Source organism: Chiloscyllium plagiosum, chromosome 18, assembly GCF_004010195.1.
Source record: "Chiloscyllium plagiosum isolate BGI_BamShark_2017 chromosome 18, ASM401019v2, whole genome shotgun sequence".
Lineage (NCBI taxonomy): Eukaryota > Metazoa > Chordata > Chondrichthyes > Orectolobiformes > Hemiscylliidae > Chiloscyllium > Chiloscyllium plagiosum.
This window is the reverse complement of record NC_057727.1, coordinates 18283735-18310549: the sequence shown is the minus strand read 5'-3', so window position 1 is coordinate 18310549 and position 26815 is coordinate 18283735. Positions and strand designations below refer to the sequence as shown.

Below are 26815 nucleotides of genomic sequence, written 5' to 3'. Positions count from 1 at the left end.
GTAGAACTCCACTAGTCACCAGTAGCCATCCTGAAAAAGACCCTTTAACCCCACTCTTTGCCTTCTGAAAGTCAGCCAGCACCTTGCCCCAACACTTTGGGCTCTTGTCTTATTTAGCAGCCTCCTGCACGTACCTTTTCGAGGGCCTTCTGGAAATCCAAATAGATCATGACCATTCGCTCTCCTTTGTCTAACTTGCTCATTATGTTCTCGAAGAATTTGTCAGGCATGGCATTTTACCATGCATTTCCAAGTACTCCACAGTCTCATCATTAATAATGGATGCTTAAGTCTTATCAATGACTGCGGTCAGGCTAACCAGCCTGTTGTTTCATGTGTTCTGCCTCCCTCCCTTCTTAAACACAGCTGTTATATTAGCTATTTAATACCCTCTCAGACCCTGGCTGACTGCAATCCTTCCTGAAAGATCATTAATGTCTCCACAATCTCCTCAGCTTTCTCCTTCAGAGTCCGAGGTGCAGTCCAATTATCCTGGATGATTTATCCACCTTCAGACCTTTTAGCTTCTCCAGCACTTTCTCCTTAGTGACAGCCACTATGTTCACCTCTGCCCTGGACTTGCTTTAAGTTCTGGTATGCTACTGATGTCTTCCACCGTGAAGAATGAAGTTCATCCGGCATTTTTTAATAATCATTACTACTTCTCCAGACTCAGTCAATACTCCCTCTGCTTCTCTCTTTTAAATATCTTATATACTTTTTGTATTGTCAGCTGCAGAGATGTTGAGGAATTAATTTAATTCTTCATTTCTATTCTAACTTAGAGTGACTAAAATTCTTTTACAATAAAAACTTGTTATATTTTCTATGTTAAACTACACATAACTTTTCAAATATGAACTCAGCCTTTTTTTTCTTGTTAATCAACAAAAATGCAATTTTGTAGAATAAGAAATTCTACTTTACCTTTGATTTAGGAGTTGTTGAATAGTCAAGTATGCCCACAATCTCTCAGTAAAGTCACCAAAAACATATTGCTGATATTGCAGAATCCTCTCTGCCTCTGACACATTGACTTTCTCTTCAAGAGATAAATTACTGCTTGCCTGCAAGAGAATCATATTATCAAAATCACTGACATTACAGATTTCAATCTTAATCCATAAAAATAATTCATACTGTTCATGAGGAAACTGTCTAATTTATGTAGAATCAACTATGACATGTTGTAAGAGATAAAACGAGCTGAATGCAGGAACTTTCAAATAAAATTAAGTCATATTATTCATGCACTGACAGCTTAGCATAGTTGGTAGCATTCTTGTCCTTGAGTTAGAAAATCAAGGGCGAAAGGCCCATTTCAAACATGAGCACCTCCTTGTGTAGCTGGAGGAAGTGTTGGCATTGCTGTATCCCACATAAGATAGTAAACAGATCTCTTCAGTAATTGAAAGCATATTAGATGGGTATATATTTATCTTAACAATAACCTTCTGTTACATAATGTTGTTAATGTAACAATATATTCCAAGGCAATTCACAGATTGTTATATCACAGGTAACAAAAAAATACTTTTAAGGGCAGAATGGAACTGTTGTGGTTGCTATATATTGTGAAGTAGCACCAAGTATCTTTCTGGAGTACCCTTCAGAAGATGTCAAGGGAGATACAGAGGGGAGCTATAGTCTTATAAAACAAGTCAGACCTGGTCAGTGGTAGGAGAATAGAAAGATAAAGGAGTATGGAAATGTTGACATGGGCGGGTAGTGTATCTGACAAGGGAGAAATAAAAGGAGACAAAACAATAGACAAGGGTGTAGGAGGGGTAGCCAGAAAAGATGGAAATTAAAGAGAAGTAGAATATTACAGCAATGTGTTTAGGCCTACAGCAGCAACCAAATGCATTTGTGAATGGGACCGAGGAAAACTAATTTTGTGCATTTAATGGCTGCTGTATTTATCCACCCAAAAACAATCACTGCTATTCAAAGTTTTTCATTCTGTGTAAACCATACTTTTAAGATCTGAAAGAGATCTGTAAAAATGAAAAGCTTTCTTTCAATTTGATCAGCATCTGAAAGAGAAACAAAAATATCAACTGATATAGGAATGCAAGATGAGAAAACACTCCAAAATATATCAAAGGAAGATCTGCTCCTGAGGCACGAGAGAGTAAGAGGAAAAGCCAAGAATAAAGAGATACAGACAAAAGAGGATGGCAGGGATGTGATGAAAGCTCCCACACAAAGCATGAACCAATTCTTTAGCTTTACTTCACAGTATTCTTCTCTAAGTTAGAACATGGATTCAAAACAGCAGGTGTCCATGATATTCTTCATTGCTATCTCCTCTACACTTGCATAATTCTGGACATGTGAGCATCCTTTTTTGTCCTTCCACTATCAATAGCAGAACTCTCATCTATAATTCCCAGATTCTTTTTGCGTTGTTTCTTCTCTTGCAGCCTGTAAGCATGTTTTCAAAACCAAACTTGCTTTTGATCACCTTTTACAAACACACGCTTAAGCACTTTTTACTTGGAATGTGCCATGGAATTCTTGGATCATTTCCTACGTTAAATATACAGATGCTGTTTATTTTTGCTATTAATGGCACTATTTAAGGAGATGCTGAGAGCTGTATTGCCTACACCCACTGTTCCCGAATTCCATCATGTCCGCCAAACTAATCAAAACCACAAAAATAACTGAATAATTCCTAAAATGTTTGATTGTCAGACCTTGAGGCTAAAACTGCTCCACATTTACCACATATGAAGTTGCTACATTAACTCTGTATGAAAACTGTAGCTCATATTTTTATTTAAGATACTATTCAAAATGTACACAAGATTTTAAACGTGGGACGAAACAATGTAGCAATTTAAATTGGCTTTGCTCCAAATCCGATTTTCCAATGAAACATTACAGAATACATATGAGGAGTTTTGGTACTTACAGTTTTAGCTGTAATTTCTACCATGAATGTATCAAGACTGTTGTCTGCTATCTTGCCAGCTACGACAATTTCAGATCCATCATAATACTGTCGGAAATTGGCCTCTGTTAACTCTGAAATGGCATTCTCCTGATATTGCATCTCGACATCCAAAAGCAAGGGATTTGCTACTTCATTATAAAAACCCTGTGGGGAAACAAATATAGGGAGCCATCTACAAAAAAAAACTAAAGATATAAGAGATATTTGAAAGCCATTTCTTTAAAATATTTGAATTAATTATTAAGATTCTAATAAAGAAATTGTAAATATTATTTTTGTGAATTCTTAGTCCATATATGCAAAAGATAAAGTTAATGTTTCTTCAACAAAAACTGTTATTGCTGGGTAAACTCAGCAGTTTAGATTAGATTACTTTACAGTGTGGAAACAGGCCCTTCAGCCCAACAAGTCCACACCGACCCGCCAAAGCGCAAACCACCCATACCCCTACATTTACCCCTTACCTAACACTACGGATGGCCAATTCACCTGACCTGCACATCTTTGGACTTTGGGAGGAAACCAGAGCACCCGGAGGAAACCCACGCAGACACGGGGAGAATGTGCAAACTCCACACAGTCAGTCACCTGAGGCGGGAATTGAACCCGGGTCTCTGGCACTGTGAGGCAGCAGTGCTAACCACTGCGCCACTGTGCTGCCCACTGTGCCACTTTGCCACCTACATGGCAGCATCTGTGGAGAGTAGGCAGAGTTAATGTTTTGGGTCCAATGATACTTCTTCAGAACAGGTGGTTTTGGCATCATTACGTGAGCAATTGTAGTTATCACTGGCCAGGGCCAGGATCCTCTCCTCAAAGTGGTGAGGAGCCAAGTCTCTCTCTCTCTCTCTCTCTCTCTCTCTCTCTACCCCATTGTGGATCATTTTCTCCTGGAATGAGAGAAATTTAGATAAAGAGTGATATTAAAGTGGGTGGCACAACTGTTAGTGCTAATGCAGATTAGGGAAAAGTGGTGAGGTGTCCCAAAAGAACAAATAAGCAATGTAGATTCTTGCAGGGTTAGTAGTGTAGGAAGTTGGGATGAGTGATAGGAAGTGTGGGAAGATGTGCATGCAGTACTGAGAGTGGTGGACCATGAGCATCAGTGTGAGGTGAATGCAATAGCAGGGATCGAGTGAGCATGAGGTAGCAAGTAGAAGATGGTGGTATTTATCCTCACAGAGGTCCTGTATTGCTGGGTGTTCTTCCTGACTGTGGATATTGCACTGACTCAGATGGCAACCTCAGACCAAGCGTGCAGGCTCACGTGTTGTAGTGTGAGAAATCTCATTTGATATGACCAAGAGAAACCCTCCATGAAACTTACCAAAATTGAACAGTGGCCAATTTTTGGTCAAATCCAGCCCTAAGTTCATTTTATATTTTCTCCTACTGACCACATAAAATTCCTTCCTGATAAAGTAAAAGCAAAATTCACCTTTTCTTATTCTATCATGAATGAGGAATTGTATGAGATCTGATTTAAGTTGTGAATGGGTCTTTATTAATGATTATTTATGAATCATCTACTTACCTGGAGCTGCAAGGCTGAATCTGAATCATCATAAATACGTCGAGCCACGCCACCATTATCCAGTGCCATTTTTTCCAGGAAACTGTAATCAACGTCAAAACCAAAGCCAAGACAGTACAAACTATACCTCTCCTGTATGGCATTTTTAACATTGATTTGGATTTTCACTGGGTCCTTTTCTCCTGTGATATAAGTGAACAAATTTATCTTATTTAATGACTTCTTTTGACTTTCTCTTATTAATAGTTTACATTTAGTTTTAAAGGCCATTTTAAGAAATAAATCAATTTTCTGTAGGCGCAGAAAGGTTAAATAAATGTACTTTCTCAAATTCTCAAGTATATAACCAATTGCAAAAGTATAATATGGTGAGTTAATATAGACTAATAGAGTCTTGGAGCTGCACAGTATGGTTACAAAGCCTTCAGTCCAACTTGTCCATGCCGACCAGAAATCCAAAATTAATCTCATCCTATTTGCCCACATTTGGCCCAAATCCCTCTAAACCCATCCTATTCATATTGGAATCCAGATGTGGTTTAAATGTCGTAATTGTATCTGCCTTCACCACATCCACTGGCAGCTTGTTCCACATATGCAGCCTCTGTGTGAAAAAGTTGTCCCTTCAGTCCCTTTTAAATCTTTCCTCTCTCATCTTAAACCAATGACCTCTAGTCTCAACCTATGACTCCCCAACCCTCAGGAAAAAACCTTGGTTATTCACCTTATCCATGTCCCTCATGATTGGATAAATTTCTATAAGGTCACTCCTCAGCTTCCAAAGATCCAGGGAAATGTAGTCCTTGCCTATTCAGCCTCTCTCTATAGCCCAAACCCTCCAATCCTGGCAACATCCTTGTAAATCTTTTCTGAACCTTTTCAAGTTTCGCAACATCCTTCCTATAGCAGGGAGACCAGAAGTGAACGCAATATTCCATAAGTGGCCTAACCAATGTCCTGTACAGCCACAACATGACCTCCCAATTATACTCAATGCACTGACCAATAAAGGAAAGCACACCAAATGCCTTGTTCACTATCCTGTCTACCTGGAACTCCACTTTCAAGGAAGTATGAACCTGCACTCCATAAATCATCCTCTGACTTCCCTTCACTATTTTCAAAGTAATAGCCACTTTCGAAGATTAGAAACGCACATCTTTAGATGCAAAAATTCATCCTACTATCTAATGTGATGATGGTCAAATCAATAGTGATATGATAATAATTAAGCAACTGGTTCACATTAACTTCACTGTAAATAAAGATATTACTCAGGCCTTGTAAGATTTGAAGTTTATGACCAGAACATATTTCCATATATCCTTCAGAAAATGCATAATATAGTGCAAAGGCTTTATCATATTTGATAGTTCAGATCTGTATCAAGGAAGAAAATGTATCTTAAACTAACCCACATTTGGATCACCATCTGTTAAAAGAATTATCATGGAGACACTTCTCTCAGGCAGCTTTTGTTTGTGAGCTGTGTCCAGAAGACTTATAGCTAGTAACAGAGAATCATTTATGTTTGTTTCTGGAATGAAAGAGAAAAGTAATCAGTTTATGTTATAAACTTATATTCAAAAATGAATATCTTGTGCACTTAAATATGAAAAATACATATGGGAAATGCCCCTCTGTGACACCATCAAAATCTTTCCCTGCTTTTTTAAAATTCCTATTCATAATTATCTGTGACACAGTGACCAACAAGTATGACAAACTGCAACTCTGGGGTACGAGGAATTGATTTTAATCTTTTTATATATATCATAGTGGTCTTCTATGGAATGGCTCATTGTAAATTAGATTATAAACAGTCATAGGGTCATATCAAACTGTTTTGCAAAATGCCTTATTTTGCTGCTAAGGTGATTTTGAGGCTGAAAAGCCTAACTGTTCTTAAGTAAACAGTGGATGAGGTCAACATTTAATTGCCATTTGAACACTATGCATCTCTTTGATTTACTTTTTCAGTTTTCCTGCCAAGATTGGTCACATGTCATGAATACTTACTACTGCCTTAAATGACTGCCTTTGTTTGCTAAACTTTTTGATACAGGAACTTTAGTCTCAAAATCTCATGTGTGACACAGAGGAAATGAATGTTGGTATTCTTTTTTATAACTTAACTGAGGATAACTTACTCAAAATGTAACAGCTATTTAAAAACAGAACTGCTCTTGTTAGAAATTATTTATTCATTCATTCAGGGATATGTGGCAGCAATTATAGTCCATCCTAATTGCCCTTGAGAAGGTGATGAAATCTGATTCAAGCACAAAATTTCAAATGTATCAAACTGTGCAACATTTGTTAATATTATATTTATTTAAGCAAAAAGAATATTAATATGTATGTCATTAACCCAAATGCAATGCCATTTTCAATTATTTCTGCTTTTAACATTGGCAACAGGCTATAATTAATTTAGAGCACTAAGTAAACCTTTTCATAGTAACAACTCTACATTTTGTAAATGGGTTTCAAATATATTTATCAATGATTAAATGTGGTACCATAATAAAATTGGCTGTGTCACTGTTCACTTTCCTGCCCTCATCAATAATCAGTCTGAACAGATCCAGGCTTTGGCATATTATTTTTGGCAGATTTCTATTAAGGTTTAGCTGCAAAGGACTTGAATTATGATAAGGAAAGTACTTGCATTTATATAGTACCTTAACATGACAATCCATTACAATCTATGGATTACTTTTGTAGTGCAATTTTTTTTATGTTGGCAAATATTGATGCCAATTTTCAAACAGTAGGCTGTAGCAAACAGCAAATTAATGAATTGACCAAATTGAGAGAAACACCTTGGTCAAGATGCTGACACAACTATCTGCTCTTCTTTGGGTAATACAATGAGGACTTTTGCATTCGCCCAAGCAGTCAGAGGGTGTCTTAGTTTAAAGGCTCATTAATCCGCTGAGAAACATTACATTTGAAAAAAATCAATTTGAAAATTACAACGGAAATCATTGGGAATACTTATTTGCAGCTAAATTGAGTTTAATGGGACTTTAATTGCCCACTTAAAGGTCTCAATTAGCAATAGGGCAGAAGGGTCATCGACATGCCTTCCCCGACTGGGCTTAAATGGCAGGTTCTCTCAACCTCCACCAACCCCAATTAAATGCCCTCTTTGTGGCAAAATTCAACAACGGGGAAGAACATAAAATTCAGCCCTATATGCTCACCTGCTCCAAGTTGTAAGTAGATGATGTATCTTTTCGCTTGCAAAACATTTTCCGCAGTTGCCTGAACTAGTGAATCTCGCCACTTTTCAATGGTAGAATCAAAACTGATTATTGTAAAATAATCCTGTGTGCTCATGTCTCCTAATATTCTAAGTAGAGCCAGCTTTGTCTACAAATGAGGAAATAATATTTATGTTATCATCTCAGGTTAGGGATATTCCTCTCTCCACATTTGTTTCCTCCTCTTTGTAAAATATTCCACGTGGAACCAGATTAATGGCTGAGAATCCAATTTTCCTCACTCTCTCTAAGAGACCAGAATTTTAAAATTATACTACTGAAGATCCAGATTAAAACTAAGGCTGGGATATTACGATTCCCAGCTTTGTGATCCAGTGTAAAAATCTTGTATGACTAAACTTAATCTGTAGCCAAGAATTCACAAGCAAATAATGATAATGAGTCCACACCACATTTACTGTCACTGAATGAATTATGGTCACTTCAGAGACCAAGAATCTTTAAAATTTATTTGAATTTCAGTGACTGACCAGAAACTTCACCTGCCAAATTTTCAAGTATTAACAAAGGAGCACAGAACTTAGGAAAAGGAGTCAGCCATTTGGCTTTCAGCTGTATTCTGCCATTCAGTAATACGATGACGGAACTGGTTGGGGTGTCAGTTCTACCTTTGCATCACACCCTTTTATGGTAGCAGTAATCAAAAACATTAACTAAACATTACTTTATTTAATTTACTCTAAACTAACAAAAAAGTTTCCTATTGAACTTTAAGATGTTTGAAATCCTCTTGCTGAGTTGTAGTTTACTCTGGCCCTAAAATGCATACATCATTTTATATAGAATAGCTACGAAGCTATTCTCAGCTCACAATCCCTTGCCTCCTTTTTCCTTTACCTATTGGTAATTTCTGAACACTGAACTGAATTTCACAGTTATGGTTACCTTGTGGATCCATCTATCCAAAACTCAGATACTCTAAAACCTGACCTCTTCAATCTGAATGTAAGTTCCCACTTGTATTCTGCATGAAAACATAATTGACCATCTCTCTCACCATCACGGTGCTACTGCATGCAAATCCAGCCTCTCAATTTTAGCATCAATGCAACAATAAAGTCACTGTGCAAATATATTTATTTTGGAGTCAACGTTTTGACACAAATAGCACTATAGAAGACATTGAAATATTTCACAGGTTTGCCGAATGTTTTCAGTAAAAGCTTTAAGTTAATGGAACACTTAATGGTTATTTACTGATCACTTAATGAATTAGGCAAATTGCAATACCTGTCTGAATTTGAGGCCACGCATAGAAAAGCTGCGGTCTATCACAAAGATAACATTCTTAGGCACTCTTGGTAGATTTGCAGGTGCAAAATGGTGAACAAAGTAGCCATTCACAATCTGAAATAACATTATGAAGCAATTAGTGAAATATTACACAACATGAGCAAGTAGAAATTATTTTAATTTGTCATCTATTCACCTGAATGTCCCCACCAGACAGGTCTCTATTGACATCATACTGTATGATCAAGTCTCCATCCAACAGTGTTTCATTGCAATCAGGACATTTTTGCTGTTGCTCCAGGGTTGGTTTGAAGGAAATATGAGCCTAAATTCAATTTGATTTTAATTTCAGTTATTGTTATTCTTAACATCTTATAAAGGAAAATGTCAAAAATGCCACCATCAAATTTGGAATTACAGACCTTGGTTTCAGTTCTGTTCTTCACCATAGCTTGATCCAGATCATTTGTTAAGAAAGTTCCATGGACATTGAGAAAGGCAATGCCTTTTGGTTCAAAAATATGAGCATCAATCTAAACAAAAAGAAATAATTTAACAGAAAAACGAAGGACTTTAATTACAATTTTATTAAGTACACATCAGGTTGGAATTAAAATATTTTAGTTATAGAATATTAAATAACAATTTACCTGGAAATGATTGACCAGCTGCTTAGGTTTTACTCTGAGGATCATTTCATATTTTCCCAATTTGCGTTTTAATAATTCTTCATAGATTAGTTCAAAATTAACTTTTTTGGCTGGTGCAATATTTACTGATACTTGGAACTTTTCCATTTTTCTTCCAGATACTCTTTGTCCACCAGAAAACAAGTTAAACAATAGATGTTATCAACGAGTGTTGCCTTTGGTTTGAAAGTAGAGCATGGAAAATTAATTCAACTTGGAAAGCTTGTAACCACTGAACTATCTGGGGTGAGGGATAGAATGGGGAGGTGGTCATGTTTCCACAGCACCAGCCCCCTGCGTCCCCATGTTATGAATTATTTTCATATTTTAGTATTCTTTACCAATTAATCTGTAATTTTAAGAGTGTAATTTTGCCCTTACTTTACCAATCCTGCAGTCTGCCCCTGGGAAACTGCAACTTCATACTGTTGCTGAGCAACTTCTTTTTCCTTCACTTCTCCAGAATACTTCACTCTATCTATGGTCCTACAGAGGAAGGAATCAGGAAGTGTATTAGCAAATTAGAATGCAGCTTGTTGTTAAATCTCTGGTTGATCTTCCACATAGGCTGAACAGGAGAGAGAACAAAGAAAGAAAAAATAAGTTGAATTTTTCATGGCAGTTGTGATCAAACTGAAACATCAATCAGTTTGCAGCCTGGATATTTTCTGCAAACTTATCCACAATGTTTGAAATGTTTCAATATGAAGAACTGAGAATTAAATTTCTGTTTGCTATTAATAGAATAGAATCCTTTAAAAATATCAGAACCATCAGTTTTGTTTCTTTAGATTGGTTGTTAATCTTTGGGATTTAATTCATAACTAAATTCATGAGAAGCAAATATGTAAATGTTAATTTATGTTTTGAGAATGTATGTGCTAGAACTTCTGAAAAAAATCCTTCAAAAATCCAAACTAGAGTCTGAACATTCAATTACCTTTTTTAAAAATATTAATACTTAACTATCAGTTGCTCAAATCAATCTGTGCAGTTATCTTTGTAATCTTTTTGAAAACTAATTTGTGTGATAAATGAGTAACTGCATTACTTAATATACAAATCAAAAACATGGCTGAAGCACAATCTTAAATCACGTTTCATTCAACCCTGACGATAGCAATGCATTTCCTGGATTGCCAGATTGTGTATTAATTTCATTACCTTTTAAAGCACTAGCAATTCAAGGTAAAATTGACAGAAAGGCAAAGTTGAGGTTTATTTTTAAAAAATTCTAACTTTTGGCATTGTGCAGAGTTAAAAGAGGCAGCAGCAGAAAGTATCCTTGTTAATGATACTCAAACTATACTCTTGTCCTGCACTCATCAGCAGTGCATCTCCTTAGTGCAAGATGCAGTCTGCTGATGTGGTTGGTAAAATATCACACAGCAGTTTCTGAAGCTGATTTACTGAGCTACCTCACTCATTTCCAGCTGTATGTTCTCTTAAAAAAAATTCAGAAGATGTATGGCATCCTTGGTAGCACCAGCATTTTTTATCCATTCTAGTATCACAGAGCAGCTTGCCAGGCCTTTTCAGAAGACAAAAGTTAACCACAATATGGGTCTAGCTGAAAAGCACAATTCTGTAAGTAAAACTGGTCTGTGAGATGTCATCCAATTTTGACATGTTAGTGAGGATGATGTGGTGGGGTTGAGTTAGGCAGGATGTACCTTTAGAAAGGCTGTATTGTCCATCTGGGATCATTTTTATTAATTCCACAAACTGCACTGAAAAGGTTTAAGTGACTTACGAGCTATTTCAGAGAGTAGTAAAATCTCAATAACGTTGTTCTGCTTCTGGTGCTACATAAAAGACACAGGTAAGAACTGCAGATTTTCTGCTTTAAAGGACATCATTGATGCAGATGTTTAGATCTAAGGGCTTCAGGTTACCATGAACAAAGCTAGGGGCGGATTCTACCACTGAGGATTAGGGAGGAAAATAACAAAGACCAGAACATTTTCCAAGTTCCAAACCCTTTCCCATTGGGAGACAAAAGGGTGCAGAAGGTGGAGTTTGGTGGTGGATGAGACAGTAGCAGAGTGGGATTGTCAATAGGCTAGTATCCATAGGCCCAACCCAATGCTCTGGGAACTCAAATTCAAACCCTACCAATGGCAGCTGGTTGAATTTAAATTCAATTAATAAGTTGGAATTGAAAGCTAATGTTAGTAATTGTGACAATTAAACTATCTCATTCACTAATACCCTTTCAAAAAATAAATCTGCCATTCTTTCTTTGTCTGGTTTATATGTTAGTCTGAAGCCATATATAGTTCACTTATCTGCCCTCTGAACTGATGTAGAAAACCATTCAGTTCAAGGATAATCCAGGATGGATAACAAATGCTGACGTTTTGTAGTCATACACATCTCATAGAAGAATAAAAAATGCTCATTAGTGATTTTTCCCAGGATGGGGAAAGATGGTGGGCAGGTTTTTAAAACTGGAAGACTAATCATAGGCCTTTCAGGTTGAGAAGAATAGCAGGATTCAATGAGAGGTAAGTAAGAGGCATGTTTCTTCAACTAAGCACAGCAGGTCAGGCAGCAGGATGATCACCACCTCAGGAAAATAGGGAGACTCCCGTAAAGATTGTGAAAGCCTGTACACCTTTCTGATTCCTGGCTAGATAGACACCTCTAGCATTGAAACAGACCCCTGCAGTTTACAAAAATTGACAGATGATTGAAATATTCACATTGGTCCCCTTTGGTCTCATTCTTAATGACCCGAAATTGTTAGCCATTCCAGTTGAGAGAAGCCCATTTTTTTTTGTTTATGAGCTATGAGATAGAATTTATATGGATATGTTTGGAAGGCAATTTTTAACTTCATTAACTTGTTAATTTGGAACAGGTAGATATGTGATCCCTGGTTTCTCTGAGGCTAAAATGACCAAGAAGAGGATGAAACTGGGGAACTTGCATTCCAGCTGTCAGTGCTAATTTTCAAGGGAGCAAAAGTGAGGACTGCAAATGCTGGAAAACAGAGTTTAGATCAGAGTGGTGCTGGATGAAGGGCTTTTTCCCGAAACGTCAATTTTCCTGCTCCTCGGATGCTGCCTGACCTGCTGCGCTTTTCCAGCACTACTCTGATCTAAACAGTGCTAATTTTCAACTCTACTCACTTTCAATCTGGCCCTAATCAACCCTAGCTTTTCATTTAATAAATAATATAAGTTAAATTCCTCAACTGAGGTAGATTTGAATTTGTGACTCTGGATATTTCCATTTGCTGCTAACCTTACTGGTTTCATCTGAAAACATATATTTTTGTTCTGTGTTTGCTGATGACACTCAGATCTATCTTACTTTCACTCCTTTTGGATTCCAAATCTGGACCAGTTTTTCACACTGCTTATCTAACATTTAATACAAGATGAGCAGAAACTTTCACCATCTAAATACTGGGAAGGCTTAAATCATTGTGTTTGCTCTACTCCACTCCACTACCAATATCCTGGTGCTTACTATTGACCAGAAACTCAACTGGACTTGCCATATAAATACAATGGTTTCAAGTGTAAGTCAGAGGCTAGGAATACTGCAGCGAGTAATTCAATTCTTAACTGACCAGAGGCGGTCCACCATCTACAAAGGACAAGCCTGGAGTGTGATGGAATACTCTCCATTCGCCTGGATGAGTCCAGCTCCAACAACGCTTAAGAAGCTTGACATCATCCAGGACAAAGCACCCTGCTTGATTATACTATATCCATAGGGATCCGCTACCTCCGCCACTGATGCTCAGTAGCAGTAGTGTATATTACCTAAAAGATGCATTGTGGAAATTTATCAAGATCCTCAGGTAGCATCTTTCAAGCCCACAACCACTTCCATCTCAGAGAACAAGGGCAGCAGATATTGGAAACACCTCCACTTGCAAATTCCCTTCTAAGCCACTCATCATCCTCATTTGGAAATATGTCACTGTTCCTTCATTGTTGTTTGGTCACAATCCTGAAATTCCCTCTTTTGATGGCATTGTGGGTCTACCTACAGTATATGGACTCAGTGGTTCAAGGAGGCAGTTCACCACCACCTTCTCAAGTGCAACTAGGGATGGGCAATAAATACTGCCCACATATCCTGAGTGAATATATTTTTAAAAAAACTTCATTCCATCATCACTGGTTCCATCTCTGGCAGCAGTGTTAAGCTGAGTAAGACAGTTTGCGATCTGAGAATTGCCCCAACTCTGATTTTAATCACCTATCTGCATTAATTTGGAGAAAGTGAGGACTGCAGATGCTGGAGATCAGAGTCGACAGTGTGTGGTGCTGGAAAAGCACAACAGGTCATGCAGCATCCGAGGAACAGGAGAAACGTCATTTCGGGCAGGAGTCCTTCATCAGAAATGAGGCTGGGAGCCTCGGGGGTGGATAGATAAAGGGGAGGGGGTGGGGCTAGGGAGAAGGTAGCTGAGAGTGCAATAGGTGAATGGAGGTGGGGGTAAAGGTGATAGGTCGGAGAGGAGGGTGGAGCTGATAAGTGGGAAGCAAGATTCACAGGTGGGATAGGTCATGGGGATGGTGCTGAGCTGGAAGGTTGGAACTGGGGTAAGGTGGGGGGAAGAGAAATGACGAAACTGGTGATGTCCACATTGATGCCGCGGGGTTGTAGGGTCCCGAGGCAGAAGATGAGGTGTTCTTCCTCCAGGCGTCAGGTGGTGAGGGAGTGGCAATGGAGGAGGCCCAGGACTTTCATGTCCTCGGCAGAGTGGGAGGGAGAGTTGAAATGTTCGGCCATGGGGGCGTGGGGTTGATTGGTGTGGGTGTCCTGGAACACTCTGCGAGAAGGCGTCCAGTCTCCCCAATGTAGAGGAGACCGCTTCGGGAGCAAAGGATACAATAAATGACGTGTGGATGTGCAGGTGAAACTTTTGATATATGTGGAAGGCTCCATTTGGGCCTTGGTTGGAAGTGAGGGGGGAGGTGTGGGTGCAGGTTTTGCAATTCCTGCAGTGGCAGGGGATGGTGCTAGGAGGGGAGGATGGGTTGTTAGGGGGCGTAGACCTGACCAGGTAGTCGCAGAGGGAACGGTCTTTGTGGAAAGCGGATGGGGTGGGTAGGGAAATATATCTCTGGTGATGGAGTCTGTTTGGTGATGGAAATATCGGCAGATGATGCAATTTATGCAGCAGTTGGTGGGGTGGGAGGTGAGGACCAGGGGGGGTTATGACCTTGCTGCGGGTGGAGAGGTGTGGTTCGAGGGTGGGATATGGATGAGATGCGTCGGAGGGCATCTTCAATCATGTGGGAGAGGACATTTCAGTCTTTAAAGAAGGAGGCCATGTGGTGTGTTCTGTGGTGGAACTGGTCCGCCTGGGAGCAGATGCAGCAGAGGTGGAGGAATTGGGAATACAGGATAGCATTTTTGCAGAATGTAGGGTGGGAGGAGGTGTAATTCAGGTAACTTTGGGTGTTGGTGGGTTTGTAAAAAATGTCAGTGTTGAGTCAGTCATTGTTGATGGAAATGGAGAGGTCCAGGAAGGGGAGGGAGGTGTCAGAGACGGTCCAGGTGAATTTAAGGTCGGGGTGAAATATGTTGGTGAAGTTGATGAACTGTTCAACCTCCTCATGGGAGCACGAGGTAGCGCCAATGCAGTCATCAATGTAGAGGAGGAAAAAGTGGGGAATGGTGCCGGTGTAGCGGAGGAAAAGGAGGGGAGTGGTCCCAGTGTACATTGATGACTCCAACCTCTGTATAAATCGCATCATCCACCGACATTTCCGCCACCTACAAATGGACTGCACCACCAGGGATATATTTACCTCCCCATCCCTATCCGCTTTCCGCAAAAACCATTCTCTCCGTGCCTACCTGGTCAGGTCCAATATGAATTACAGTTTTTATTGCACATCCACACATGTCATTTATTGGTTTTTATTCAGAGAACATCTCGGCATCACCCACACCAATCAACCCCACTGCCCTGTGGCCGACCATTTCAACTCCCACTCCCACTCTGCTGAGGACATGCAGGTCCTGGGCCTCTTCCACTGTCACTCGCTCACCACCCGACACCTGGAGGAAGAACGCCTCATCTTCTGCCTCGGGACCCTTCAACCCCAACGCATCAGTGTGGACTTCACCAGTTTCCTCATTTCCCCTCTCCCTACCTTATCTGAGTTCCCACCTTCCAACTCAGCATCGCCCTCCTGACCTATCCCACCTGTCCATCTTCCTTCCAAGCTATCCGCTCCACCCTCTTCTCTGACCTATCACCTTCTCCCCCACTTCCATCCACCTATTGCACTCCCAGCCCCACCACCTCCCATTTATCTCTCTACCGCCAAGGCTCCCAGCCTCATTCCTGATGAAGGGCTCCTGCCTGAAACGTCGATTCTTCTGCTCCTCGGATATCTACATTAATTTGCCTACTTCCATCTCTGTAACATTGCTTAGCTCAGATTCTGCTTCAGTTCAGATTGTGCTCAAACCCATATCTGTACCTTTGTTACATCTAAACCAGACTATTCTAATATTCTTCTGAATGGGCTCCTTCCACCCAATAAAAACTGTAATTCATCTTAAACGTTTTCTGCTTCCATTTTAATTTGTTGCAAATTTAATTGAACCATCATTCCTCTGCTAACTGAGGAGAAATAACATTTCCATTTTAAAATGCCTATATCTCCAAGGAATCAGCCTTCCCTTGTCTCTGTAACCATTTCCAGCAGGCTAGCGTATGAAATCACTCTCTGCTTTTCCTATTCTAGCCTATTGTACATCCCTGATTTTGGTCACTACACCACTGGCAGCCATGCTATAGATGCCTTATCCCTAAGCACGAGAACACCTATTAAGCCCTAGTTACTGACATACGAACTAATGTAAACAAAATATTCTTCTTTACAAAATTTCTGCCAATTGTTTAGTGTGATCACAATTAAATGTGCTATCAGGTGGAAGTTTCTTAGATTATTTTGTCCATTTCACCCTTATTTTTGAAAAAGTCATAGTTTTGGAACCAGTTCCACGTTCTATGAAAGGTGTTTCTCACATGCACATAATCACAATCATTTAATGATTCAAACAGGACGTTCTTTAAAATGTAAATTAAGAATTTTCAAGTAGTCTAATTCACACAAAGGATTTAACAAAATGTCTTATTAATCGGAGAGGCCTCCAAACACTGTAAATCATTTTCCTGATCAGGTATTATCTCACACATAGTCTAAAAGGGATAACCCTTTCCAACTACATCGAGGGACTGTGCCATAGTAACTTATACCTCCATGCTCTACAAAACAAAATTCAACCAACCTGTCCTCCTTTTTCTATAACCTCATAATTTCAACTGACCATATTAACACAACGGAGTGTCTAATATCTCATAATTTTCACTAGCCATATTAACAGTACGGAGTGCGAAATTAACCAAAACTGCCTTCCTTTTACAGTATAGTAATCTAAAAAGTTCAACTGGCCATATCTGAAGGAGTCAGCTCTCTACGCCGAATACAGAAAAGCCAAGGTCACCCTGCAGCAAACAAAAGAGACATTTCACCCGGACATATTAAACAAAAAGTATCAAATTTCAACAGACGATATTAAACAAAAACAAAAGAGACTTAAATTTATCTAAAACTTGACGATCAAGTGGTTCTTTTGATTCCTTCAAAGTGCAAGTCTCACTAGGCGAGGGGCAGATCATCTGTTTGGACACAAGGAGTGGTCTTAAGGTAAAATACATAAGGCGCCCCACCATAGTGAGTCCGACACAAATTTTCGGTCACTTAATCAGTCAAGAGAAACATTCCCTATGTTGGGATCTATGTCACGGCACCATATGTAAACTGAGAAATTCTCGAACCACTCGTAGCTTGCAAAATAGCACTCTTTTATTGTTATCAAGTCGGCTGAGAGATCAATTGTCATCATCCTGAGTATCAATCAAGATGACTCTGGACGGACTACTGAGAGATCCCTTCTTTTTAGCAAGATGGCTGCATATTTTATAGCCCTTATTTGCATTACAATCTCGCATGTTCCCTTTCCCACATCATATAATGTTTCTTTCTCTAATTAAATTCTCATAATTAGCAATAAATTTTAGTCTTATTCTCATAGACCATACATACCTATAGATTTAAACTGTTTCTACATTTGGTGCCTTTCTCCTGCATCATAGCAGATAGAGAGTCATAGAGGTGTACAGCATGGAAACAGACCCTTCGGTCCAACCCATCCATGCCGACCAGATATCCCAACCCAATCTAGTCCCACCTGCCAGCACCTGGCCCATATCACTCTAACCCTTCGTATTCATGTACTCATCCAAATGCCTCTTAAATGTTGCAAAGGTACCAGCCTCCACCACTTCCTCTAGCAGCTCATTCCATACACGTACCATTCTCTGTGTGAAAACATTGCCCCTTAGGTCTCTTTTATATCTTTCCCCTCTCACTCTAAACCTATGCCCTCTAGTTCTGGACTCCCTGACCCCAGGGAAAAGACTTTGCCTACTTACCCTATCCATGCCCCTCATAATTTTGTAAACCTCTATAAGGTCACCCCTCAGCCTCCGACGCTCCAGGGAAAACAGCCCCAGCCTGTTCAGCTCAAATCCTCCAACCCTGGCAACATCCTTGTAAATCTTTTCGAAACCCTTTCAAGTTTCACAACATCTTTCCAATAGGAAGGAGACCAGAATTGCACGCAATATTCCAACAGTGGCCTAACCAATGCCCTATACAGCCGCAACATGACCTTCCAACTCCTGTACTCAACACTCTGACCAATAAAGGAAAGCATACCAAATGCCCTCTTCACTATCCTATCTACCTGCAACTCCATTTTCAAGGAGCTATGAACCTGCACTCCAAGGTCTCTTTGTTCAGCAACACTCCCTAGGACCTTACCATTAAGTTTATAAGACCTGCTAAGATTTGCTTTCCTAAGCTACGCATTTTATTCACTTTAAGTTCTGTGAGAGAGAACAGCTGCAAGGTTATACCAAAATTCTTACATTCATTCTCATGGTCACTGTGACAGCACTAGCTATTTTAAACACACAAGACAAATTATTATTGCAAGATGGAGATTTAAAATGGATGTTTTTAACTGTTGATTCCCCTCTACTTTATCACAGCCTTGGTTCGAACATGGACAAAGGAGCTGAATTTTAGGGGTAAGGTGATAGTGACAGCCTTTGACATCAAGGCTATATTTGATAGTGTGTCATTCAGGAGTCCTAACAAAACTGGAATGAATGGGTATCAGGTGACAAACTCTCCACTGGTTGGAATCATACATGGTACATAGGAAGATGGTAGTGGTTGTTGGAGGTCAGTCATCTCAGCTCCAGGACATCTCTGCAAGTGTTCCTCAGGGAGGTGTCCTAGACCCAACCATCTTCAGCTGCTTCATTAATGACCTTCCTTACATCGTAAGGTCAGAAGTGGGGATGTTCGCTGATGATTGCATAATATTCATCACGTTTAGATACTGTTGCGCTCCGTGTTCAAATGCAATAAGATCTGAACAGTATCCAGGCTTGGGCTGACATTTATGCCACGTAAATACCAGTCTGTGACCATCATCAATATAAGACAATCTAGCCACTGACCCTTGACATTCAGTGGTGTTACCATCACTGAATCTCCTATTATCAACATCCTAGGGTTTACCATTGACCATAAACTCAACTGGACTTACTCCAAAAACACAGCTGCTACAAGAGCAGGTCAGGAGCTAGGAATACTGCGATGAGTAACTTACCTCTTCATAGGAATGTGGTCAAGCAAAATTTGATACTGAACCATATAAAGTGATATCAGGATAGGCTGATCATCAAACCAAATTTCACTGAGTGTCCAATGTGTTTTACCCTTGTCTCTCAACTCTGTATGCCTGCTACGTGTTAAACTATGTAAAATTGACTTACTTTTAAATCAAAAAACTGCTGATTGCAATGTGAGCTATCTGATGCATTTGTCAAAGGTCAAAATAGAGGCTAGGTCATACAGATATGCAAGCAACTTTACAAATTCAGTATTTCATACTTGTGTGACAGAGCTGATAGAAATGATCCACTGATTTTTTTTTGTTAAGTAAAGTTCGGTCTTTAAATCTTCACTTTCTGGCTGTGTCTTGTAATTATAAATAGTGTGAGCACTTGTCAGAGATTTTAGCATCTCCAATCAGTACTCTACGCATTCTTAACAGCTACAAGTAGCAATCAGAAAGTCTAGAGCTCAAGCAGCTCAGTTCAGTTATTTTAACCATTTGCCACATATAATGGGCAAATTGTGTTAACAAAAATGTATCCATTATATGCAGTGAAGACTACAATCAAAGGCAGCATAAATGAAAAAGCCATTAAAATTTGTAAAAGATAGAAAGAGTCTGTGATTGTATGTTTAAAAAATGGTCAGGTACACAAAAGTAACTCTGATGCACTAATTGCATTTTAACTCTAATTTGGTGTTTTGCTAGGTAATTATAGCAGATACACACATTGTAAAGTTGGTAATGAAAGCTGTTTTGGGCAGCTCAACTTCAAAGAGGGCTTCTTTGGATTTAGTTGCTCGGTTTACCACACGGCTTGTTATCACATTGTGAGCGAATCGAGATGTAATTTTGGAATTGATCTTCAAGCTGTAGACTTGAATCTTTTCTCTGTCCTGAAAAATAGAGTATTTGGTTTTAACTAGTGAAGAATTACAATGGTCCATTGTAAATAAGATCAAAAAGATGCTTTTATATTGGGGCTTTGCCAGGCTGGCTCTCATATCATGTAGCTTGTTAGAGAAACATGCTTTTCTCCGCAAATATAACCAGCAGAAGTGATGGATGCCTAGTAAAAGAGATTCTTTCTAGTCATTGGTCTGAACAATTTCCACCAAGCTCCATCCAGGAAATCCCTGCTAAGTCATAATTGTAAAGAGGCAGGCCCTACTCAAGGTGAAATCAATTGCACAAACCTAACATCACATCACTTACCTTTCTTTTCCCATCCTGTAGTAACATATGAACACTACTGAAGAGGTGACAAATTTCCTCAGGGTCTGTGTTCAAACTATGATATTTTTGCAGGAGGTTTTTGATTGAACACATCCCAGAACAAGAAAAGTAGACCTGTACCAACTAGTAACACCTTTTTTTTTCAGGGAAACTGAACAAATCATAGCAACTGTTGTCCTACTGGAGTTCAAAGAATTGTGAGAATAGCACTTAATATCTTAACAATTTATACACCAGCTTGAGGTTTTTTTTCTTTCAGTTACCGATATCAAATAGTTACTGTCAAGAGATAGCATTGACATTATCAAAATGAACTAAACATCAAATTAATTACCTGCAGATATTTATGTTATTTATTTGGAAGAAGTAAGCATCTTAGTTGATGCTTAGTAAAATCGAGTTGTATTTATTCATCATTTATTGCGTATATTCATTCATAATAAGGTGCTTCAAACGACTGTTATAAAGTGGTTATATAAGGCAATATTAGCCAGATGATCATAAGCTTGTTCCAAGTGGTAGGTTTACGGAGAGTTTTCAAAGGTGGAAAGAGAGATAGAGAAGTAGAGAGGATTAGAGAGACCGATCCAGAGCTGATAGTCCTGACAGCTCAGTCATAGCAAAGAATGGTGGGATGTTTAAAATCAAGATACATGCAAAAACAGAATCGGAGAAGCTCAGATTTTTTTTGGTACCATGAGGCTGTAGGAATTACAGAGATAGGCAGGATGAAATCATGAAGCATTCGTAAACAAGGGTGAAAATTCTACAATTGAAGCCTTACTTGACCAGGAATCTCTGTGGGCCAGTGATTTTAGGACTAGTGTATGCATGGGACTTGATGTAATAAGAGGTAAAAACAATGACTGCAGGTGCTGGAAACCAGATTCTGGATTAGTGGTGCTGGAAGAGCACAACAGTTCAGGCAGCATCCAAGGAGCTTCGAAATCGACGTTTCGGGCAAAAGCCCTTCATCAGGAATAAAGGCAGTGAGCCTGGAGCGTAGAGAGATAAGCTAGAGGAGGATCTCCCTCCTCTAGCTTATCTCTCTACGCTCCAGGCTCACTGCCTTTATTCCTGATGAAGGGCTTTTGCCCGAAACGTCGATTTCGAAGCTCCTTGGATGCTGCCTGACTTGATGTAATAAGAACCTAGGCAGTAGAGCTCAACCTTAAGAATATTGAGGGTGGAAAATGGGAGGGGGGCACACAAAGAAGTATTTGAATAATCAAATCTAAAAGTAGCAAAGACATTAATGAGAGCTCCAGTAGTAGATGGGGTGGAGTTAGGAAATATTAAAGAGGAGAAAAAGATTAACTTAATGATGGTGTACATTGTGGTGAAAAGCTCATCTCAGAGTCAAATCTGACAAGGTTCCAGAAGACCCAGTTCAGTCCCAGACAGTTGCTAGGGAGAGAGATGAAATAGATAGCTGAGGCAAAGAGTATGTTGTGGGGACCAAAGGTGGCGGCTTTGTTCTTCCCATTGTTTAGCTGGAAGAAATTTCTGCAAATCCACAACTGAATGACTGGCAAGCAACCTGGCATAGAACATACAGCGGATGAGTTAAGAGGACTGACAGTGATGTACAGCTGGACAGGGGAAGAGATTACAACTCATTCTTTTGCTAAGATTTGACGGACAACAGCAAACCAGGCAACTCCAGTCCCACTTAACTGGATGAGGGTGGAGTAGTATTGGAGCAGGAGAGGTGTTCTTCCTCCAGGCGTCTGGTGGTGAGGGAGCGGCGGTGAAGGAGGCCCAGGACCTCCATGTCCCTCGGCAGAGTGGGAGGGGGAGTTGAAATGTTGGGCCACGGGGCGGTGTGGTTGATTGGTGCGGGTGTCCCGGAGATGTTCCCTAAAGTGCTCTGCTAGGAGGCGCCCAGTTTCTCCATTGTAGAGGAGACCGCATCGGGAGCAACAGATACAATAAATGATATTAGTGGATATGCAAGTAAAACTTTGATGGATGTGGAAGTCATGGGGACAGCTCACCACTATCCCCATGACTTGTCCGGACTTGTCCTACCTGCCTATCTCCTTTTCCCCCTATCCACTCCACCCTCTCCTCCCTGACCTATCACCTTCATCCCCTCCCCCACTCACCCATTGTACTCTATGCTACTTTCTCCCCACCCCCACCCTCCTCTAGCTTATCTCTCTACGCTCCAGGCTCACTGCCTTTATTCCTGATGAAGGGCTTTTGCCCGAAACGTCGATTTCGAAGCTCCTTGGATGCTGCCTGACTTGATGTAATAAGAACCTAGGCAGTAGAGCTCAACCTTAAGAATATTGAGGGTGGAAAATGGGAGGGGGGCACACAAAGAAGTATTTGAATAATCAAATCTAAAAGTAGCAAAGACATTAATGAGAGCTCCAGTAGTAGATGGGGTGGAGTTAGGAAATATTAAAGAGGAGAAAAAGATTAACTTAATGATGGTGTACATTGTGGTGAAAAGCTCATCTCAGAGTCAAATCTGACAAGGTTCCAGAAGACCCAGTTCAGTCCCAGACAGTTGCTAGGGAGAGAGATGAAATAGATAGCTGAGGCAAAGAGTATGTTGTGGGGACCAAAGGTGGCGGCTTTGTTCTTCCCATTGTTTAGCTGGAAGAAATTTCTGCAAATCCACAACTGAATGACTGGCAAGCAACCTGGCATAGAACATACAGCGGATGAGTTAAGAGGACTGACAGTGATGTACAGCTGGACAGGGGAAGAGATTACAACTCATTCTTTTGCTAAGATTTGACGGACAACAGCAAACCAGGCAACTCCAGTCCCACTTAACTGGATGAGGGTGGAGTAGTATTGGAGCAGGATGTTATTGACAGTCACTTCAAAGGCTGCAGACTGGTCTAGATGAACAAGGAGAGATAGTTTACTTGTGTCATAGTCTTCTAGGCCATAGCCCATAACTTTGATGAAGAGCCATTTCGATATTCATAGAATCACAGAATTGATATGATACAGAGGTGGCTGTTCAGCCCATCATGTCTGTATCAGCTCTCTGAATGAGAATCAACATATCTCAGTGGCGTTTTCCTGCCTTTTCACTACAAGTGTGTTCTATTCAAATAATGATCTAATACCTTCCAGGATGGTCACAATTAACTTTCCTCCATGACACTTCCAGGCAGTGTTTTCCAGAACCTAATTGGGCGGCACAGTGGCACAGTGGTTAGCACTGCTGCCTCACAGTGCCAAAGACCCGGGTTCAATTCCCGCCTCAGGCGACTGACTGTGTGGAGTTTGCACATTCTCCCCGTGTCTGCGTGGGTTTCCTCCGGGTGCTCCGGTTTCCTCCCACAGTCCAAAGAAGTGCAGGCCAGGTGAATTGGCCATGCTAAATTGCCCATAGTGTTAGGTAAGGGGTAAAGGTAGGGAAATGGGTGGGTTGCGCTTCGGCGGGGCGGTGTGGACTTGTTGGGCCGAAGGGCCTGTTTCCACACTTTAAGTAATCTAATCTAATCTAATCTAATCTAATTATTCCCTTACCAATGAGCTTTAACCTATTCTCATTCTCAATTCTTTAGTCAGACGGAACAGACTTTCCCTATCAACTCCATCCAGCCCCTTCATGATTTCAAAAACTGAGACATTTAAAAAATATCTATATTTTGCAAGGAACAGTAACTGTTTGGAGGATTCAACATGGAATTCTGGGAATTAAGGACACAGATTTCTAATGTGTTAAGAAATTTGAAGATAAAAGGGAAGCCAGGAATGAGGTCATAGTTTCAAGGATTGATTGTCCAAGAAGAATGATGACTGTCGATTTGGAAGAGAAGGGGAACCATACCTGAAGAGAGAGAACCAGTAACAATATCATCTAACCAAGAAGGGAAGTTGAGTAGTCAGCAGTTTAATGACAGAAATGTTGAGGAAGCAGGAGATTCTAGAAAGTGCATGAGAGGAAATAGCAGAGAAACCAAAGAAAGATGTGAGTTCAGGGTCGGGACAGAAGCATACCATAGAGGCTGAGTGAGACAGCGGAAGGGAGAGATGTAGGAGGGGCAATTGTTTAAATAGTAATAATTCTTAGTGACAGAGATGTCCAGGCGGTCTTCACACATGCTGCTGGTGATTAGAATAGAGGACAGAGAGGAGAGGAGTTTAAAAGACATATTGTGACAATGAAAGGAAGCTAGATATTACCCTTACATTCTACTTCTAAACCTAACTAAGCACTCACAGTATAACCTGCTTCGGCAAAGAAGAGAAGTATCATTTTTTAAAAAATTGACAAATAAGACCTACTTTGTTTCGCAGTCCATTTGTGCTTCTTTTCTATTATTAAAAAAAATAACATTTTTCATGAATATATAAATACATTGGCTGCTAACAAGAAATGTATTTTTGATAAATATTATATGCAAAACAAAGCAATAACAGTTCAGGGTAAAATAAGAGAGAAATCACCTTCTGTTTTATCTAATGACTCAATTAATTAATGATTTCGACATTAGCCCATGCAATCATGAGCAATAAACAACAACAGAATCCAAACGTTGTTGCATTATCTAGCAAGCATTACTGCAAATAATAATTAGACATGAACATATCAACCCCGATTATAGTGAACTTAACAGAATCAACAAAGCAGTTTATTACAATCAAGTTCTGATGTTAGAAGAAATGTGTTTACACCAGGGAATGGAGATACAGCTTTGTTACGATAAAATTTATTTGGCATTATTTCTAAGAACTGATTTCCATGATTGTCTTATGATTGGTTCAAAATTTAAAACTTTCAGAATTGGTTTCTGTAATGCAAAGAAATCCATAGGTAGAAGGTTATCTTTTAATAATGACACAGACCTTTAGTAACGTTTTTAATGGTTGATAATTTGGTGAACGGCTTCCATATCCAACCTACCACATCAATTAGAAAAAACATTACATTAGTTACAATTTTTAAAATATTTAAAATAAATAAGTGTTGAATTCTGGTTCTACATTACCTCATGATCCTCTGATTCTGTTATTATGAAATCAGCTGACATTAAGGTCGGAACAGAAATTAGCAAAAGATAGACGAACATTGGCCTCATTTTTAAAAAAAGAGTACATCTGTCTCACAGGTGAATAGCTTTATTTAAACCTCTGTTAATAACTGTACATATTTACTATCAAAATAAACTCCAGAAGGTTAAAGGCAAACAACATGCTTTTCATGTTGACATTTCTGCTGAAAATCCTTCAGTATCTATTTTGAAGTTAATGTTCATTTTTGTGGTTCACTAGACTAACTGGGGAAAAAGATTGAAAAAATAGCACAAAAACTCTTGTCATGGAGATTTAGAGATATATAGCATGGAAACAAACGCTTCGGTCCAACTCTTCCATGCCGACCAGATATGCTAAATAAATCAAGTCCGATTTGTCAGCATTTGACACATATCCCTCTAAACTCTTCCTATTCATATTCCCATCCAGATGCCTTTTAAATGTTGTAATTGTTCTAGCCTCTACCTCTTCCTCTGGCAGCTCGATCCATACACGCACCACCCTCTGCAAGAAGAATTTGCTCTGTAAGTCCCTTTTAAAGCTTTCCCCTCTCACCTGTACTCTCTAGTTTTGGACTCCCCTATCCTGAAGAAAATACATTGATTTTTCACACTATTCATGCCTCTCATGATTTTATAAACAGCTATAAGGTCAGTCCTCAGCCTCTGGTCCTCCAGGGAAAATAGCCCCAGTCTATTCAGCCCCTCTCTATAGCTCAAACCCTCCAATCCTGGCAACATCCTGAAAACCTTTTCTGAAGCCTTTCAAGTTTCACAACATGATTCCCATAACAGGGAGACCAGAATTGCACACAATATTCCAAAAGTGGCCTAACTAATGTCCTGTACAGCCACAACATGACCTCCCACCTCCTATAGGAGAAAGTGAGGACTGCAGATGCTGGAGATCAGAGCTGAAAATGTGTTGCTGGGAAAGCGCAGCAGGTCAGGCAGCATCCAAGGAGCAGGAGAATCGACTTTTCGGGCATGAGCCCTTCTTCAGGAATGAGGAAAGTGTGCCAAGCGGGCTAAGATAAAAGGTAGGGAGGAGGGACTTGGGGGAGGGGCGTTGGAAATGCGATAGGTGGAAAGAGGTTAAGGTGAGGGTGATAGGTCGGAGT

General features: G+C 39.8%; 1 protein-coding gene across 1 annotated transcript in view; it reads right to left on the bottom strand.

The window, feature by feature from the left end:
* Nucleotides 1-25799, bottom strand: part of LOC122558903 (inter-alpha-trypsin inhibitor heavy chain H3-like) — a 59973-nt gene extending 34174 nt beyond the window's left edge. Inside the window, exons 1-14 of the mRNA XM_043707837.1 lie at nucleotides 25650-25799; nucleotides 25507-25560; nucleotides 24946-24975; nucleotides 20179-20345; nucleotides 10090-10194; nucleotides 9670-9832; nucleotides 9442-9552; nucleotides 9216-9344; nucleotides 9017-9133; nucleotides 7706-7874; nucleotides 5911-6033; nucleotides 4497-4678; nucleotides 2921-3106; nucleotides 928-1067 (exon numbers count right to left, since the gene is read on the bottom strand). Of these exons, the coding sequence (XP_043563772.1) occupies nucleotides 928-1067; nucleotides 2921-3106; nucleotides 4497-4678; nucleotides 5911-6033; nucleotides 7706-7874; nucleotides 9017-9133; nucleotides 9216-9344; nucleotides 9442-9552; nucleotides 9670-9832; nucleotides 10090-10194; nucleotides 20179-20345; nucleotides 24946-24975; nucleotides 25507-25560; nucleotides 25650-25739 (1766 nt within the window). The 5' untranslated portion in view covers nucleotides 25740-25799. The remainder of the gene's footprint in view (nucleotides 1-927; nucleotides 1068-2920; nucleotides 3107-4496; nucleotides 4679-5910; nucleotides 6034-7705; nucleotides 7875-9016; nucleotides 9134-9215; nucleotides 9345-9441; nucleotides 9553-9669; nucleotides 9833-10089; nucleotides 10195-20178; nucleotides 20346-24945; nucleotides 24976-25506; nucleotides 25561-25649) is intronic.
* Between the last annotated feature and the right edge of the window lie 1016 nt (nucleotides 25800-26815).